The sequence below is a fragment of the Carassius gibelio genome, chromosome A21, assembly GCF_023724105.1.
Source record: "Carassius gibelio isolate Cgi1373 ecotype wild population from Czech Republic chromosome A21, carGib1.2-hapl.c, whole genome shotgun sequence".
Lineage (NCBI taxonomy): Eukaryota > Metazoa > Chordata > Actinopteri > Cypriniformes > Cyprinidae > Carassius > Carassius gibelio.
Window position 1 is genome coordinate 3,540,675 of NC_068391.1, and position 17,500 is coordinate 3,558,174.

The following is a 17,500-nucleotide window of genomic DNA, read 5'->3' on the forward strand; positions in this document are numbered from 1 at the left end:
TGTAATTCAAATAACTTTTTTATATATATATTTTCAAATTTAATTAATTGCATTATTGCATCATTCCTCCAGTTTTCAGTGTCACATGATCTTCAGAAATCATTCTAATATGCTGATTTGCTGCTTAAGAAACATTTATTATTATTATTAATGTTGAAAACAGTCATGCTGCTTTATATTTTTGTGGAAACCATGATACAAGATTCTTTGGTTAATATAAAGAAAAATCTGTATTTGAAATGGAAATATTGTGATACTTTATAAATGTCTTTAAAAAAAACTAATCTTACATTTCATTATAAATTATTTTGTTAATGTTTTAAAGCACAACAATCATGTTTGACTGTCCAGCCTTCACCTTGAAAATTATTTTAATGGTGGTAGAAATAGAAAGATATCTTTTTGGTGGACTTATATTGGTTTAGACTGGTTACAAAAACACAGTTCAACAGTTTCCAAGTGAATCGAAAGCTCCTTAAATGATGTAAACAGATCAGCTTCTATTGTATGTGTTGTGATTGCCGTGAAGTTTCTATAAACATTTGTGCATGTGAATTCTTCCTTCTCTCATGTTAGTGTTTCTTGCATAACTTTGAGTTTGAAAGCCATTGCTTTTAAAGCTGGGTCGTGAACATTTTATCAATCACCCAAACACTCACCCCAAACGTTACAAGCAGAGAATCCTAATCCATCCATGGAAAACTAGGCATGGGATTTCAAACAGAATCGGAAACTCTGGAACCACCTTGTTTAAGAGACCAAATTTCAAAAGCATCCACCTGACCTGTGACCCAAAAACAAATAAGGATAAGTGAGTTATTGCAAAACCAGTGTTAAATGTGAGCCAGCCATGTTTCAACAGTAGGACTGCGACATCTTTAAGGTGCTTCAGATGCAGAAACACGGGCAAAAGCAGTGATTTCTAGCAAATCTCTAAAAAACAGTTTAGTAAGCAAGGATGTTCAAAGTAAGTGATGACATCATGGTCAGACCGTCCACATACTCAGACTCTCTAGACAAAACAGCCCACATGATGAACAATGACCCTGTTTATGTCTGCACATCACTGTGGTTACCTTTGTGTAATTTGGTGGGACTCACAGGTATGTGTGTGTGTGTGTAGCACCCAAGAGAATGTTCTCTGTCATTACCACGGGATAATTACCCAAAAGCCCCCATCCTTCACCATAAAGACATGTTCAGCAGGTACTTCACTAAAAAACCAGGAGCACACCCGGCGATTCTCTCAATTACACGTGCACACACACACACACACTCCAAGTCTGCACTTATTTACTGCCCCGAGCTGGAGTACACAGTTTACCTGAAGATAATGAGCTGTATCCAGTATCTTTAGCCTTACTTAAATACACAATAACCCCAAAAAACACTGCTCGCATCACATTCACAATGAAATGCTGCTGCTTACTAAATACTGTGCACTATGTGCTTTTACTGCATACTAATTTTTTTAATGATCATGAAACAGGGTCAGATAGTAGTATGCTATCGTTATCACCACTGCTACAATGTTATTTTAGTATTATTTATATATTAGTTTTTATTAATATGAATTTTTTGCTTTCATTTTCAATTTTCTTTGTGTATTGTGCTTTTTCATTTTTATTAGTTTTTTATATTACTATTTAAGTTTCATATACGTTTAACTTTAGTTTCTGTTTAATATTAATATTTTTTGTTTCATTTGAATTTATATTTATGAAAAAAGTACTATATATATATATATATAGTACTTTTTTCATGTGATTTTGTTATTTTTATTATATTTGTTTTAATGTTAACTTACTGTTTAGATTTCATTTATTTTTATTTTAGTTTTAATTTCCAGCTAGTAATTTTAGTGATCCAAATTATTATAGTTTTTTAAATACCACTATTTTGGTTTCATTATTATTATTTTTATTTTATTTTCATTTTAGCTTTTGTTTATTAGCAGTTAGTAATTTTTGTGCTTTAACTTACACTTATTTCAGTTAGTCGCCAAGGCAACATTTCTTATTTTCATTTATTTTGTCATAATTTTGTTGTTTTATTTCCAGTTTATTTCAGTTACTAAAAATATTTTAATAGTTTTCGTTTACAATAGTTACCCTGATGTGTTACGTTTATGAGTTACTTTGCATTTTTCATCAAAAAAATCCTAAGTTTTTAAATAAGTATTAATATTTTATTTTATTTCCACTTTATTTCAGTTTATAAAATGTTTTTAATTTGCATTTTTAATCCAAAAGTATCTTAAAATTAGTCAGTTCATCAAAAACTGATGAACAATGCTTCTTGTATTATTTTGGATTCTTTCAGCACACTGTAAATGGAAGCAGCATTGTTTTGGTGGATGCAGTAGCAAATGTAGACGCCATTTGGTCAAACAGTGCACAAAATACTGCAGAAAAATTAAATAGGGTAGTATGGTAGGATGCTGTTCTGAGCACTGTTTGAAAGCACTATTGCATGATGGGTATCTGGATGTTCATTCAGGACTCTTTGCGGGGTGGTCAGTGGTTTATGGGGGGCTGTGTGTACATGTATGTGGGTGAGAAAGCCCCACCCCCCCCTCCATCAACAGAGCCATAGTTCTAGAGCTCTGAGATTCTTAACATAAACACACAGCCGCTCACTCACACACTCATCTTCTCTGAGAGCCGCTCGTGCTCAATGAAGGCTTTCATCCTGCGCTGGGGGTAGAGGACAGAGAAGCTTCAGTCATAGAGCTGAAAAACCACTATTTTCGGCCATTTGAGTAAAGTATTATTATGCTCTGAAATGGCTTAAAATTTTTTTTTTTTTTTTTTTTTTTTTTGTACCAATCTATGTTTTTCCCAAGTAGATTGAAATGTTTAATTTTTATTACTAAAATAGTGACTAATGAAATTTTTTGCATGAGAACCCATTCACAACTTGTTTTACTTTTTTTATGTGGTGCACATTATTTCAGAAACAAGTATTTTGCAAATATATTCTGATGAAATACTATAATTTAATAATTTATTTAATAATACTATTGAAGAAATGTTTTGCTAATATATTTTATGTACGTTTTATTTGTTTTATAAGTAATTTATTTTAATCAGAAATATGTATTATTATTAATATTAATTTATAAAATATTAGATTTATTTTAGAAATGTTTATATAAGTAAATTAAATATTAATCATTTTCTAAATAAAATATTTTGCACATATTTTTCAAAATATTTAATATTAATGCATCTTAATTTTATAAATATTTATTTCATGTAGTTATTATTAACATGTAGTATGAAAATGTAAATTTAAATATTTATGAAACATTCTGTGAATATTTTATAAACAGATTATATTAATCAGTAAATATTACTTAAAAATAAAAATATTTGTAAAATGTTTGGTTAATATTTAATAAAGTACATAAATAAAATATTACTTATCATTTATAATAATAAAATAATTAATATGTATATATATATATACCACACACACACACACACACACACACACACACACACACACACAGTGGGAGACAGGATCTACAGGTCTTCTGCAAGTCTAAAGCTCATTATCAGAAAAAGGAAATTCCCTCGATTGACTTCCGGTTTCTTCTTAGCTGTGTTTAGTTTTTAAACAGAGTCTTGCAGCACTATAAGTGCTCACTTGTACAGTGAGTGTGTGTTTGATTCATAAGAGCACTCTTGTGTTTCGTAGGGAATCCCGGGACCTCCAGGGAAACCAGGGCAGCCAGGGACGAGGGGACCTCGGGTGAGTGTGTGTGTGTGTGTGTGTGTGTTAGACTAATAGAGCAATTGACCTTTAACCTCAGATATAAACAGGAAGTGTGTAAAATGCAGTGCCTTATAAAATCTCTCACGCACTGTTCACTTCAGTGTATTTGTGCTTTATTGGTTCTTTCTAGTGTGTCTGTCTCTTTCACTTCGACACAGATTATTTTGCTCTTTCATTAAATATTTTGCAATTAATAATAAATAATTTATGTTAATGTCAAAAATATTACAGCCCTGGGCAGGATTTTGTAATATCAAAAAAAATTATAAATAAAATACAGCTTTATAATACAATCAATAAATAATTTAATAAATCAAATACAAAAAAATGTACATTATATTCCATGTAACAATTTTGAAAAGTGATCACATAACTGATTTCTGAAGTCATGTTTTAAGTTAAAAAACTAAATTACACAACTAAATGTTTTGCATCCTCTAAGGTGAGCAGGTACTAAGTGAAAAAAAAATTCTGCTGCTGTTTTAAGTATTTTAGATCATTTTTTGGTGGTCTTTTCCTTGTGAGGAATCTTCTAGCACAATCAAACAGAGAGCCATAGAGCCTCGAGACTTTGTTTGAACTTTGACCTTTGTTGACAGGACGGCAACTGCAGTCATCATGTAGTGTGCATGCGTCAAAGGTCCGCCGTGAGGTCACACTGCTGTGTGTGTGTGTTAAGTATTTCAGAGCATGTGTTATAAAGTCTGACTGCTAGGCTTTGTTCAGCCGGCACCCTTTTCATGTTAAATGTGTATGTTATTTGTGTGTGTGTGTGTGTGTGTGTGTGTGTGTTTGTCAGAACAAAGATGACTTTCAGGAAAGGTAGCCTACACACTTTGCGCTTTCTTTGCACTCTCCTCAATCTTAGCTTTTTCCTAGTAACTGGCTAAAGAATCCTCTTTATGTCACCAAGGCTGCATTTATTTGATAATTAACCAGTAAAAACAGTAATATTGTGAAGTATTATTACAATAAACGTTTTCTGTTTAAATATATGTTAAAATGTAATTTATTCCTGTGATGCAAAGCTGTATTTTCAGCATCATTCCTCCAGTCTTCAGTGTCACATGATCTTCAGAAATCATTATTATATACTGATTTGCTGCTCAAGAAACATTTCTGATTATTATCTATTTGGAAAACAGTTGTGCTTGCCGCATATTTTTGTGGAAACATGATGCAGTTTTTCCCATGATTCTTTGATAAATAGAAAGTTCAAAATTGAATTGAAATATAAAATGTCATTTTTTATTAGTTTAATCCTTCATTGTTTAATAAAAGTAAAAAAAAATAATTATCTTACTGACTCCAAACTTTGTATTAGCAACAACATATTCGATGTAATCAATATATTCAATATAACACAGCCATGATACAAATACACACACACACTATTGTTTTTACACACATGCATTGCTTTGGTTTTAGTTTTTTCATGCATGGTATCACTCGATCTGTTGGGCTTATTTATGGACTGTTTCCAATAACACCCACTGACCTTGACCCTCACTGTGACCTCTGACCTCAGGTGGGAAGTCGTTTAAAAAAGAACACGGTCAGGGTCGCATGAAAGGTCAAAGTCAAATGGAGCTAAGAATCGATTTCTTTTGTTTCAGATCCATTCACTGTAAACACATAAAGCCCGAAGCATACTCAAGTATGCAAGCATATGAACGCAAAAGCAGCAAACGAGACGAGATTAATTCCATGCATCATAGAAAACAGTTCATAATGAAGTTGCATTCTCAGCATGGCCACAAGGGGTGAATAAGCGGTTTCTGCAGTCAGTAGGTGAACCATTAAATGCATTCAGTTTTTCTTAATCGTTCATTCCTAATGTGTGTATTGTTTGTATGTCGTTTCCTGTAGGGACCCCCAGGACCACATGGCAAGCCAGGTCGACCCGGTCCACCAGGGTTGAAGGTAAAAACCAACTCACCCACACTTGTGTACTGTTCTGCTCTTCTTCCTGTGTTTGGCCCTCTGTTATATTCATCATCTCACCGCCTGCCGGTACTATTGGGCTGTCCACAAAACCCTGCAGACAAGGTTTTGGAAACACAGGCACACACATGTACACACACACAAACCCTTTGATTTATCGGAGCTCAGCGGGTAGTGGAAAGTCTTTCCCATGATGTGGAAATGAGCGTTTGGCTGGTGAAGTATAGCTGTAGTATTACACACGGGTTATTAACCAAAACCGCTAAACATGCATCCATGTTAGGTGTGCGTGTGATGTCCTGGTGTGTGATTGGTCTGCCTTTTTTATTCCTTTAAATGCTAAAGGTGGTAAACAGCCGGGAAGCCCAGCGGGGAGTGTGTTTGTGTGATTGGACGCCCTCTGCTTTCTGTGTTTAATTATTTCAAGTGGCCTTTGAAGACAAACCTGTTTAAGATGCAACGGCCTGGAGTCAAACATCACATGTGTTCTCTCTCTCTCTTTCTGTCAGCGACACACACATGACCATGCACACACATATTCGTAATTACTGTGCAATATAAAGCGTTAAACGGATTAATAACATTCTTTCTTTGATCTGATTAGCATCTTTAAACGACTGGGCTTTGTATGATGAAACGGTAAAAAAAAGTTTCACATTTTCTTCAGACGATTTAAACTCTGTCTCTTGTTTTGTCGTTCTTTCTCTCAGGGGAAGAAAGGAGACCCTGGACTGTCTCCTGGAAAGGCACCAAAAGGAGAAAAAGTGAGAAAACACATACACTTGTTTCAATTCACGTACTCCAGTGTGAGCAACGGCCAAAACATAGTTATGGTTCAGAACATGCAAACATGTGAAAAGATGCAGCTGCAACATCTGCTCTCTATGGGATCCTGTGCCTCATGTTTACCGTTTGTGTTTGTAGGGAGACGTTGGTCTGTCTGGTCCTGTTGGTTTAGTCGGACCGGAAGGCCGGAAGGTAAGATATTCTGAAATGCTTGAATCATTCTCTCCATTGTTTCATTTTTTCCCAACACTAATGTTGCTGTACACTTGCTGGGTGACATGAGCGCAGATGTTTGCCGTTGACCCACACAAACACTCGGAAGGCTCCCACTCCTTCTGCCTCACTGTGTCTCCTGTTGCTGTGGAAACCCAATGTAAACATCAGAGGGAATCCCCAATGAGTCGTCTATCACTCCTTTATACTCCACGCACTCATACGTCAAACAAGGCTGTTGAGGGTCGTACAGTCGTTCACCATGAGAAACTTTCTTTGTGATGACCATTAGTGTGGCACTTCTCAGCTGTGCATGATTATAGTAAGTTAATACCCTCTGCCAGGTGCTTTAGTGTAAGCAATAATACTTTCAGCTTTGTGTGTGTGTGTGTTTGTGTGATCTAGCAGAGGGATCTCTGGAAAATCCAACATTTAAACATTTTGTTTGTGAACATGCATATGTTATGTCTAGAGCAGCAAAAACTAATTAAAACAACCAAAGTCAATTATAAACGTAGTTGTCAGTGAACATTGTCATCAACTCTTTATGCACTTCATGCATATAGCCAGTTTAGACCCAATGCAAATATTGAAATGCAACTAACCAGATAAATGGATATACAGTAGGTAAGATGACAAATGAACAGGCCATCAGCATCAAACAATAATTTGTCTGTAAAACAAAAGAGTTCTATTCAGCAGATAATTTTCATACATTTGCATATTGCATGCATTTCCAGTAATATTTATACATTTCAGGACTTTCTTGTTTACTTATGTATAATAACAAATTATGATGCTGCACACACACACACGCACACACGCATGCACGCACGCAGATATACTGTATATAAGATCTGGGGTGTGAAATAGCATGCTTTTTTAAATATTAAAATGTAATTGTATTTTATTATTCTTTCTTTATCCAATTATTGAATTAATTGACATGAACTGATTATTGAAATGAGTTGTTAGTGGCATGTCAGTACATATGGTTCAGTGTGTGTGCATGTGAAAACCTGGCAGGACGCGTGGTGGTCCATGTGCTTTGTGTTACGTGTCTGTGGTTAGAAAAAGAGGCATCAGAATGTAGAGAAGAACCTCTGGAAAAACAGACAGCAGCGTGTCATGAACGAGTGAATGAAGGGATGAGTGCGAGTGTGATGGAATCCAATAATAAACGAAACCAGCCTGTGATTCTGCAGAGGGGCCAGACAAATTAAGCAGCTGATCCAGTGCAACCTTTAACACAGATTCTACTGTAAACATAAAAAATGTTCTAGAGCTGGACAGATAGACAGTGCATAAACAACACAACTGCTCAGCAAGTTTACAAGATATTTTATGTTTTTTTTTAAAGTTATTCTGACATAAAAGGATTCTTTTTCAAATTCTAACTAAAGATTTTAGTTTGTTATCAGTGCACTGTATATATACTGTAACTGTTTAAATACTTGCAAACATACAACAAAGATCAGTGGTACATGTGTGTGGCTGTTTGCTGGAATGTGGAGGTAGAGGCAGGAATCAGAGCTGGGTTTCCCACAAACAAATGTAATGGAAGAACCAGACATCTCTCAGACGCAGAGTGTGACAGAATGGATTTCACTGGTTTGGCAGAGAAGAGTGTGTGTGTGTGTGTATTGTAGGTGTATGTTCTTGTGTACATTTCTCTTGAGAATGATGGTACTTCACACTACTTTCGGTCTGTTTGTCATATTTTTCTAACTGTCTGTCTAGTAAGCAGCTCCAGATCAGTTCATGTTCTCACTGCTGTAAAACACTCCATTCAGAAGTGTGGTTGACATGCAACATGGAAAATATTCTCATAGCTTATCCATTTCTTCATGTCTGTCTACTGGCGCACTCGTGAGGTCTCACACTGTACTATAGTGCTCCCTCAAATCCGTCTCTTGCTCTGCTCCACCTTTGATGCATATTTTCCATTCTGTGTCGATGTCTTGCTGAAGTCAGCACAATGTTGAGCCGTAGGAGCTTGACTCCAGCAGGAAAACATTTATGTCTGTAAGACACACACACACATTCGCTCACATATGTTGCAAATGCACATGTGCAGATGCGCATTTTGTTCAACATAAAGATGTGTGTGGAAAATATTGCCCTGCTTTAGCTTATTGACTACAGATGGATTGGGTTAATGATGGATCTGTCAAATGCACACTCACCGCAGGAGATGCGTATTTGTGGGCGTGTCTTTGCGTATTCTCTTTTAGAAAGTGGTTTGTAGACTTCTGTCCGATGTTGTTTCAGTTTGTGTGTATGTGCGTGTAAATCACTAAGTGTTTACTAAACCGTCATGTGTCCTCTTTGTGAACAGGGACAAAAAGGCCATCCAGGATCACCAGGCCTTCCTGGGGAACCTGTGAGTAATGCAGACATACAAACCCTGTTACACGAAAAAACAAGCACATAAACAAACACTCAAAGTGTGAGGATATTCTCATCAGTCAAAACCCTGGAGAGTTTTACCTCTTAAAATATGAAAGTAATATAACATACATGACAAGAAAAAGTCCTTTTAAAGCTCTGTTTTTTAAGGTGATCCGTCCTCTCAAGTCAAAAGTTTAGAGAGGGGAAAGATAGACGCTCATACCCACAGGAAAGTTTTATAGATCAGAGTGTGTTCTTTCATAACTCAAGAGCCTGAAATGTGAAGCGTGTAATCTCTAAGCCTAGCATGACTAAACAGAATTAAATGAAATAATGATTTATTTGAAAACATTTACAGAAAGCACTTGGTCAGACAAACAAATAGCCCCGCCCCCAAACCTTTGCCATTGGTTGAATAAATATAGCTCTTGTTGGCAGATCTCACCTTTTACTGCTTTTTTATATTATAGTAGATTTAACAGTTTTACCAATGTCTAATTCTGTTTTAAGGTCTTTTAGATTTTTTCATTTTTTTCTTTTGGTTGTATAGGAAAGAAATCAACAATGACAAACTTTACTTTTAAAAGTGAGTTCTTGAGTTCTTAGTAATTTAATTTCTGAGCATCAAATATTCTTCCATAGAATTCTTTGGGAGAAGTAAAAATAGTCAAAATGAGTTGAGCAAGAGCTATACCATGAATATGATTAGCAGCTCTTGATGAATTTGATGAGAAATGTTTGAGTTCATTTTCTTCTTTCCTCTGGGTACAAACAGATTTTACATGTTTTATGCTTCCTTTGGAAATCAAATATCACACACAAACACAAATATTAAGTTGTTCAAAAAGTATTAGACACATTCATAAGGATAGTTCACCCAAAAATGAAAATGTGTTGTTTATCTACTTACCCCCAGGCATCCAAGATGTAGGTGACTTTGTTTCTTCAGTAGAACACAAACCAAGATTTTTAACTCAAACTTTTGCAGTCTGTCTGTCTTATAATGGAAGTGATTGGGAATCACGACTTTGAGAGTCAAAAAAACATACACAACCAAAACCAAATTAAACCTGGCTTGTGAAGATACAGTGAAGTGTAAAGACATCAAAAAACAATTGGTCTGTGCAAGAAACTGAACAGTATTTATGTTGTTTTTTACCTCCAATTCACCATGTTCTCAACAGCAGGTGCATGACGCGTCTTCTTCTTCTTCTTGCTTTACAGCGGATCACAGACTTAGAAGTGCATTACCGCCACCTATCTCTCAAATGGACCATTGACACTCCTAATTGAGATTGTAGAAAGAGTGTCAATGGTATCACATCAATGTATCGTCACAAGCCGCAGTGTTTAATTTGGTTTTGTTTGTGTTTTGAACAGTGTTGAGTACTCGAGACTCGGACTCGGTCTTGGACTCGGTCTCGAGACCGTATTTTAATGGTCTCGGTCTTGTCATGGACTCGTGTGCATTTGGACTCGGTATTGACTCGGACTCGAACATATTAGGAATCGGACTCATGCCCGAGTCCACTCGAGTCCCATTAAAAATATTTCATGATTATTATAACTGTATGTTAATGTTTCTTTAAACTGATGTATGATTGACACATCGAATGACTTTTGATTTTCTTGTGACGTGAGACCAGTGGCGGATACAGAACGTCATTAATAGGTGGGCCTGGTGAATATACGGAGGGGCCTCTGGTTTTTTAATCAAATACACCTGATTCCCGGGCTCCGTATTACAGAGCTTTCACACAGCGCGCGGACGCGGTCCGGCGATCCGTTCCATGTGCGGTGCAGTGCAGAGATCGTTTTCGCACCGATGTATTTCTGATGTGATGCACGCAGATTGAAATGAAAATGTAATAATCTCACCATAAATGCGTTTACACAGTCATCTTTTTTTACTTTAGGACCAGGGTAAAGCAATGAAATTTTTTTTACTTCAACAAGGCGACATAATGAACAACTCTCGTCTCATTCATGGTATATGTGAAAAAACTATTTATTTGTGACATGCCATAAAATGTTTGCGATTTTAATAAAAGTACTACATGGTTAAATATTTTACCACTTGTTTGAGCAACTTCATATATAAATCTATATAAGTAGCGCTGAATAATACGTTGTTTAAATTGTTAAAACGTCTATTAAAGAGTGTATATGTACGAACAGAATCGCAATGCTGACAAACCTTTTTTTTTTTTTTTTATAAAAGTGTCTGATAACTTCTGGATTTGAAATACAAATAGTGAGTATGTGTTTGTGGTAGCCTACATTCGTGGATCAGTCACACACTGCAAACACGGAGTATGTGTGTTTCACAGTGTAACAGTGGCATTAAGCCACTAAGTCAGTGCGCGCACTGAGAGCGTGTGGCCAGCCTTAAATGTCCTCAGGAAACTATTAATATTATATTATTTATTAATTCGTTATTATTAAAATTACAAAAAAAAAAAAAAAAAAGATTTGTTTTTATTAATCTGATTGGGCGGGCCACCAGTGCCCACCCATAAATCCGGGCCTGCGTGAGACGTTAGCGTAATGTTAGTGCAGAGGCAGCTGGATTAAAAAAAAAAAAAATGTCTGTTACATCAAGCATAATTCAGTTTGCATATAAGAACCACAAAGAGTTTGTATGCAGCAAGACTCTAAAAAAGAAACATTCTGGGATATGCAAATTCTGTGGTACATCAATCACCGAGGCAAAGGGAACAACTTCCAATTTTCATCGACATGTGGAGCGAAAGCACAAAGAAAGGTAAGATTAAGAACTCATAATTTCTTGTAGTATATGCATACATTTTACGCATCAGCTAATGCTTAGTTCGGCCGCAGCCCAGAAGTCCACTTTTTAGTCCGGCTCCCGCCAGTTTCTCTCCCACACCTTGACCCGCCCGCCCCGCTCGCTTCTATCAGATATCCTACTTTGTAAAAATAACACAGTTGAGAGAAATAATGTAGCAATGTGGCTTTCTGGAAAGCGGGATCACTACAGGCGGATGGCAGGATTTTAGGTTAAAATGGTCACAGAAAAAAACCAAATATCGTTTAATTAAATTCTATAATGAAAACAGACACAGACTGACTGTCTCAACACTAAATATCTCCCCCCAAAAAAATGTCTGACAGAAGGCATTGAACTTATATGGCATTTCATCCAGCTCTCTTCCCCTTGCACATACACACTTTTGCATGAACATTTCCTGGACAGTCAGTTGGCTCTTGTGTGTATGCCCTCCGTAAAAATCAAAAAAACTTCGACTATTGTGTATTTTACCCTGCATTAAAACGCACCATCCAGTGGAATTAGCATTAGATTATCCGTTGCTGTTACACAAAGTGATGAAATGGTAACGCTTAAACGCAGATTGGCTGCACTTTAAATCTTAAAAGTAAACAATAGGCAGGAGCAGGACCATAATGACCATAACCTTAACCAATCTCTCTGGTCTCGGTCTTGACCCTTTCTGAACTCGGTCTTGACTCGGACTCGACCCTTTCTGAACTCGGTCTTGACTCGGACTCGACCCTTTCTGAACTCGGTCTTGACTCGGACTCGACCCTCTCTGGACTCGATCTGGACTCGGACTCGAATGAGCTGGTCTCGACTACAACACTGGTTTTGAATATAGTTTTTTTTACTTTCAAAGCCGTGATTTTCATTTTCTTACATTATATGACTGACGGACTGCAACAGACGGTTTGAGTTAAAAAATCTTGGTTTGTGTTCTACTGAAGAAACAAAGTCACCTACATCTTGGATGCCCTGGGGGTAAGCAGATAAATCAAATTTTATTTTTTGGGTTAAATATCCCTTTAATATTATATATACTTTCTGCTTTATTGTGCTGTTTTCTTTAAAATGAAACCATCGTTTGGTGTTTTGCTCCAAATATAGTATAGTGACATTGATGCATTTTACATATTCAGAAACCTTTTTTTTTGTGGTCTTTAAAATATATCCATGTACTTTAATATAAATTAGGAGAACCAACATTTCTCTTCGTCTCGTTTTACAGGGCCAACCAGGTCCTGATGGAGAAGCTGGAGCCAAAGGCTATCCTGGCAGGCAGGTGCAGTAGATCTTCCTCTGCTGTGGAGTGTGGTGTGTATGTATGTGTGTGTGTGTGTGTGTGTGTGTGTGTGTGTGTGTGTTTTGCCTTGTTTTTCATTGACTGCTTGTGGAAAATATGCAATTAATTTAGCAGTACGTTGCCCTGGCATCGATATTGGGTTTTGTTCAGTATAGCTGTGGGCCCATGCGATTTAAAATCACAGCATGCAATTAGGAAATAGGAAAGGATGTATTTGCTCATGTTTTGATATGCTTGTGTTGTTTTCATTGATGGAGTATTGGATTTAATCAGAATAAATCTCCATCCTTTTGAAATATGCATCCAGAACCACAAGCCTTTGGTTTTTAACACATCTTGAGCTCATTGAAGTTGTTTGTACTGAAACATATAAAACGCTTCTTTGGATTACTTAAGTCTGATTGGTCAGGAAATGCATTCTGTGGTAAAATTTCACTTAACTGTCTTTTCTTCTCACATGATAAAACCATTAAAGAAGTCGAATCAATATTTCATATAATGTTATTATTTATTTAGTAATCATTGCGAATAAACCCATGTTTCCTTTTTATGATCCAACCAAATCAAGAAAAAGCTCATTTGTCAAACATTTACCCATTTCTATTTTCTGCATGAAGAAAATATATAACATAAAACTATATAAAACTGTTTAACAAATGAAGTCTATGATAAGACCATTATAAGTTCATCGTGGTTCTTGTTGTTGTGGGCACACAAGTTTGGATATTTATTAAAAGAAACAAGCTATTCATTTTGATTCCATTTTGTCTGTTTAATGATGAGTGTTAATTAAATCTTAAGCCTGTTTTTGAAGCCTCTCTCTCTTTTTCTTCTCTTCCAGGGCTTACCTGGTCCAATAGGGCCTGTTGGGCCAAAAGGGGCTCGGGTGTGTACACGTCTTTTCCCGTTTGATGTGTGATTGCAACTTACAAAGCTGTCATTGTGACATTTGAGCTGTCTGAGTGGGACTATAGTTACCAGGTTATTTGCATTGATCTTTTACAAAGCTAAAAAAGTCGCTTAAGACTTAGAGTTTTAAAGCCAAGTTGAGTCAACAGAGACTCAAGCGTGACAAATTTGCTGCTGACAGCTCCCCCGAGCCATAAGTTTGCATTAATGTGTTTTTAGACTCCTACGGTCACATTAATATGTTCACATGTACAGCCACCTTCATTTATATTGCCCTGTCGTCTATTTAATGTACTCAGAAACAATTTATGTTTTATTCTCAATGTGCCACTTTATATAGCGTGCTCACACACCCGCTTTAGCTGTGGTGTTTGTAGTCAAGCTGTATTAAAGGCTCTTTATCAGGCTAGGCTCCGCCCCCATTAGCTGGAATTTCCTGTTTAAAATCAGACTGAGGACCTGCTGTTTTTATTCACCACATATTCACACGTACACATGTCTTCCAATCAGTGCTGTGTAACTGATTACGTGCAATCTGGATTACATAATCAGATTCCAAATATAAAGTACTTAAAGTTAGATTATATTACATTTTAAAATACTCTTAATCATATTACATTCACTTCTTTATGGATTAGAAGATTATTTACACAGTTGCAATAAACTATTCATAATTTATTGATTCACCCTAGTCCTTTTTTCCTGTTCTAAATGAACATTACCACTGAGATACAGTTTGGAAATGTATGTTTAACTGGAGGGCACCCTTGTGCAGAAACTCCAAATATGCCTCACAAAAGGCATCAACAAAATCTTTAATATGGACTGAATAAAAAGAATATAGAAATGCTTTAACTGAGCACACATGAAGACAAGAAACAAAAAACTGTGACAATATATGGTTTATCTGTGTTTTTCAATCCATTTTAGGTATTTTCATAAGAAATAAATTTTGACAACACTAATGTCAGCACGCAAAAGCACCTTGCATGGAATTTTTACTGTATGTGTGTGGGAGTGTTATTGTTGTACCCTTTGCTTGTGCATGTTGTCATCGTTCGTTCCCTGAAGTGAGCGTATGTGCCCTTGGACTACATTGTGGAGGCCAGCACCATGCAGTCCATGGGCATATACACTTACTTCATGGCCTGCATCAACACGAAGACATCCATCCGTTCATCCATCAGTGATCTCTCCATTACTCTGTCCGTCCGTGTGAACAGTTCATACGGTGGACGTCTGCCATTGGATTGCCAGGGATTATATAAGATTAAAGTCTTAAAAGATGATTCGTTTTCTTATTCAGGAGATGTAAATATGAACATGTCTCAGATGTTTCTCCTTAAACTGTCGATGTATGAAAAATACAGATCTATGAAATGAATGTGGATAGCATAATAATCAATCACTTAGAACACCTTAGCAACCACCTAGAACACCCTAGCAACCACTTAGAACACCTTAGCAACTATATACACAGTAGAAGCTACCCAGAACACCTTAGCAACCACCTAGAACACCCTAGCAACCACTTAGAACACCTTAGCAACTATATACATAGAAGCTAACCAGAACACCTTAGCAACCACCTAGAACACCCTAGCAACCACTTAGAACACCTTAGCAACTATATACATAGAAGCTAACCAGAACACCTTAGCAACCACCTAGAACACCCTAGCAACCACTTAGAACACCTTAGCAACTATATACATAGTTGAAGCTAACCAGAACACATTAGCAACCACGTAGAACACCCTAGCAACCACTTAGAACACATTAGCGCCTAGCAACCACTTAGAACACCTTAGCAGCTATATACATAGGAGAAGATACCCAGAACACCTTAGAAACCACATAGAAAACCCTAGCAACCACCTAGAACACCTTAGCAACCATGTAGAACACCCTAGTAACCACGTAGAACACCCTAGCAACCACCTAGAACGTCCTAGTAACCAGATAGAACACCTTAGCAACTATATACATAATAGAAGCTGCCCAGAACACCTTAGCAACCACGTAGAACACCCTAGCAACAACATACATAGTAGAAGCTACCCACAACACCTTAGCAACCATGTAGAACACCCTAGCAACCACTTAGAACACCTTAGCAACTATATACACAGTAGAACCTACCCAGAACAGCATAGCAACCACATAGAACACCCTAGTAACCACTTAGAACACCTTAGCAGCTATATACATAGTAGAAGCTACCCAGAACACCTTAGCAACCACATAGAACACCCTAGCAACCACTTGGAACACCTTAGCAACTATATACACAGTAGAAGCTACCCAGAACACCTTAGCAACCACGTAGAACACTCTAGCAACCACTTAGAACAACTAAGCAACCATTTACCATGTAGCAGCTACCCAGAACTCTTTAGCAACAACTTAGAATGCCCAAGAAATCGCTTAGCAAATACTAAAACACTTTAAATCACCTAGAACTCCTTAGCAACTATATAGCAACAACTCAGAACAGCCTAGCAATGACTCAGTGACTTAGCAACAGTACAGGAACTATCTAGAACACCTTAAATGTCCTAGCAACTACTTAAACACCTTAATAACCATCTAGAACACCCTAGCAACAATATAGCAACAACCCAGAACAGCTTAACAACGACTCAAAACACCCCAGTAACCACATCATGTCAAGTATCCTGAACATCACTATTAAATTATTAAAAAAGTTTCTTTCCTATTTTCTTCTGCTCCATGCATCAATATTTAGCTTCCCTCTGTTTCTCTGTTTCTTCATAGGGTTTTATTGGAATCCCTGGACTCTTTGGTTTACCTGGAGCTGATGGTGAAAGAGTGAGTCTGTTCATGTTATGACTCATTTCTCAGCAGTCATGTGATCATAACAGACTCATCAGTTGGTGAATGTTCCGGCAAATGGCTGTTGTGTAATTCCACTAAAGTACTTAACATGATTGCATTAAAATTCCCACAGATAATACCCTATTAATGCAGTCACATCATTGACACGATGAACCATAAAATATGATTTCCTATTCAAAGTATACTAAACACCAATCAATAATTACTAAAAATATGCAAATAATTCAGACTCCATTTAATCAACTTGCGTAAAGATCAGAAGTTTTGAAAACATAGAATGTTAAGCTTTCAAAATATAAATAACAGCAATGATGTCAATGTGATATTTGCATACTGAATTTGATTAGATCAAATATGCCTTGAAAATATTTAGCTTTTAATAGCACCGTGACTTCTGCTGTGTCAAAAGCAAAAAAAAGGCCTCTATCGATCATGCTCTATTATTTTCAATTATTATATAATTAAAAACAAACAAACAAAAACCTTGCTATGTGTAATGCGTTAAGCTAACTTAGACT

The 17,500-nt window shown here is 36.5% G+C and overlaps 1 protein-coding gene across 1 annotated transcript in view; it reads left to right on the top strand.

The window, feature by feature from the left end:
* Positions 1 to 17,500, top strand: part of LOC127941289 (collagen alpha-1(XXVII) chain A) — a 56,259-nt gene that overhangs the window by 8,375 nt on the left and 30,384 nt on the right. The window contains exons 4-11 of the mRNA XM_052536209.1: positions 3,703 to 3,756; positions 5,650 to 5,703; positions 6,435 to 6,488; positions 6,649 to 6,702; positions 9,062 to 9,106; positions 13,140 to 13,193; positions 14,056 to 14,100; positions 16,902 to 16,955. Of these exons, the coding sequence (XP_052392169.1) occupies positions 3,703 to 3,756; positions 5,650 to 5,703; positions 6,435 to 6,488; positions 6,649 to 6,702; positions 9,062 to 9,106; positions 13,140 to 13,193; positions 14,056 to 14,100; positions 16,902 to 16,955 (414 nt within the window). The remainder of the gene's footprint in view (positions 1 to 3,702; positions 3,757 to 5,649; positions 5,704 to 6,434; positions 6,489 to 6,648; positions 6,703 to 9,061; positions 9,107 to 13,139; positions 13,194 to 14,055; positions 14,101 to 16,901; positions 16,956 to 17,500) is intronic.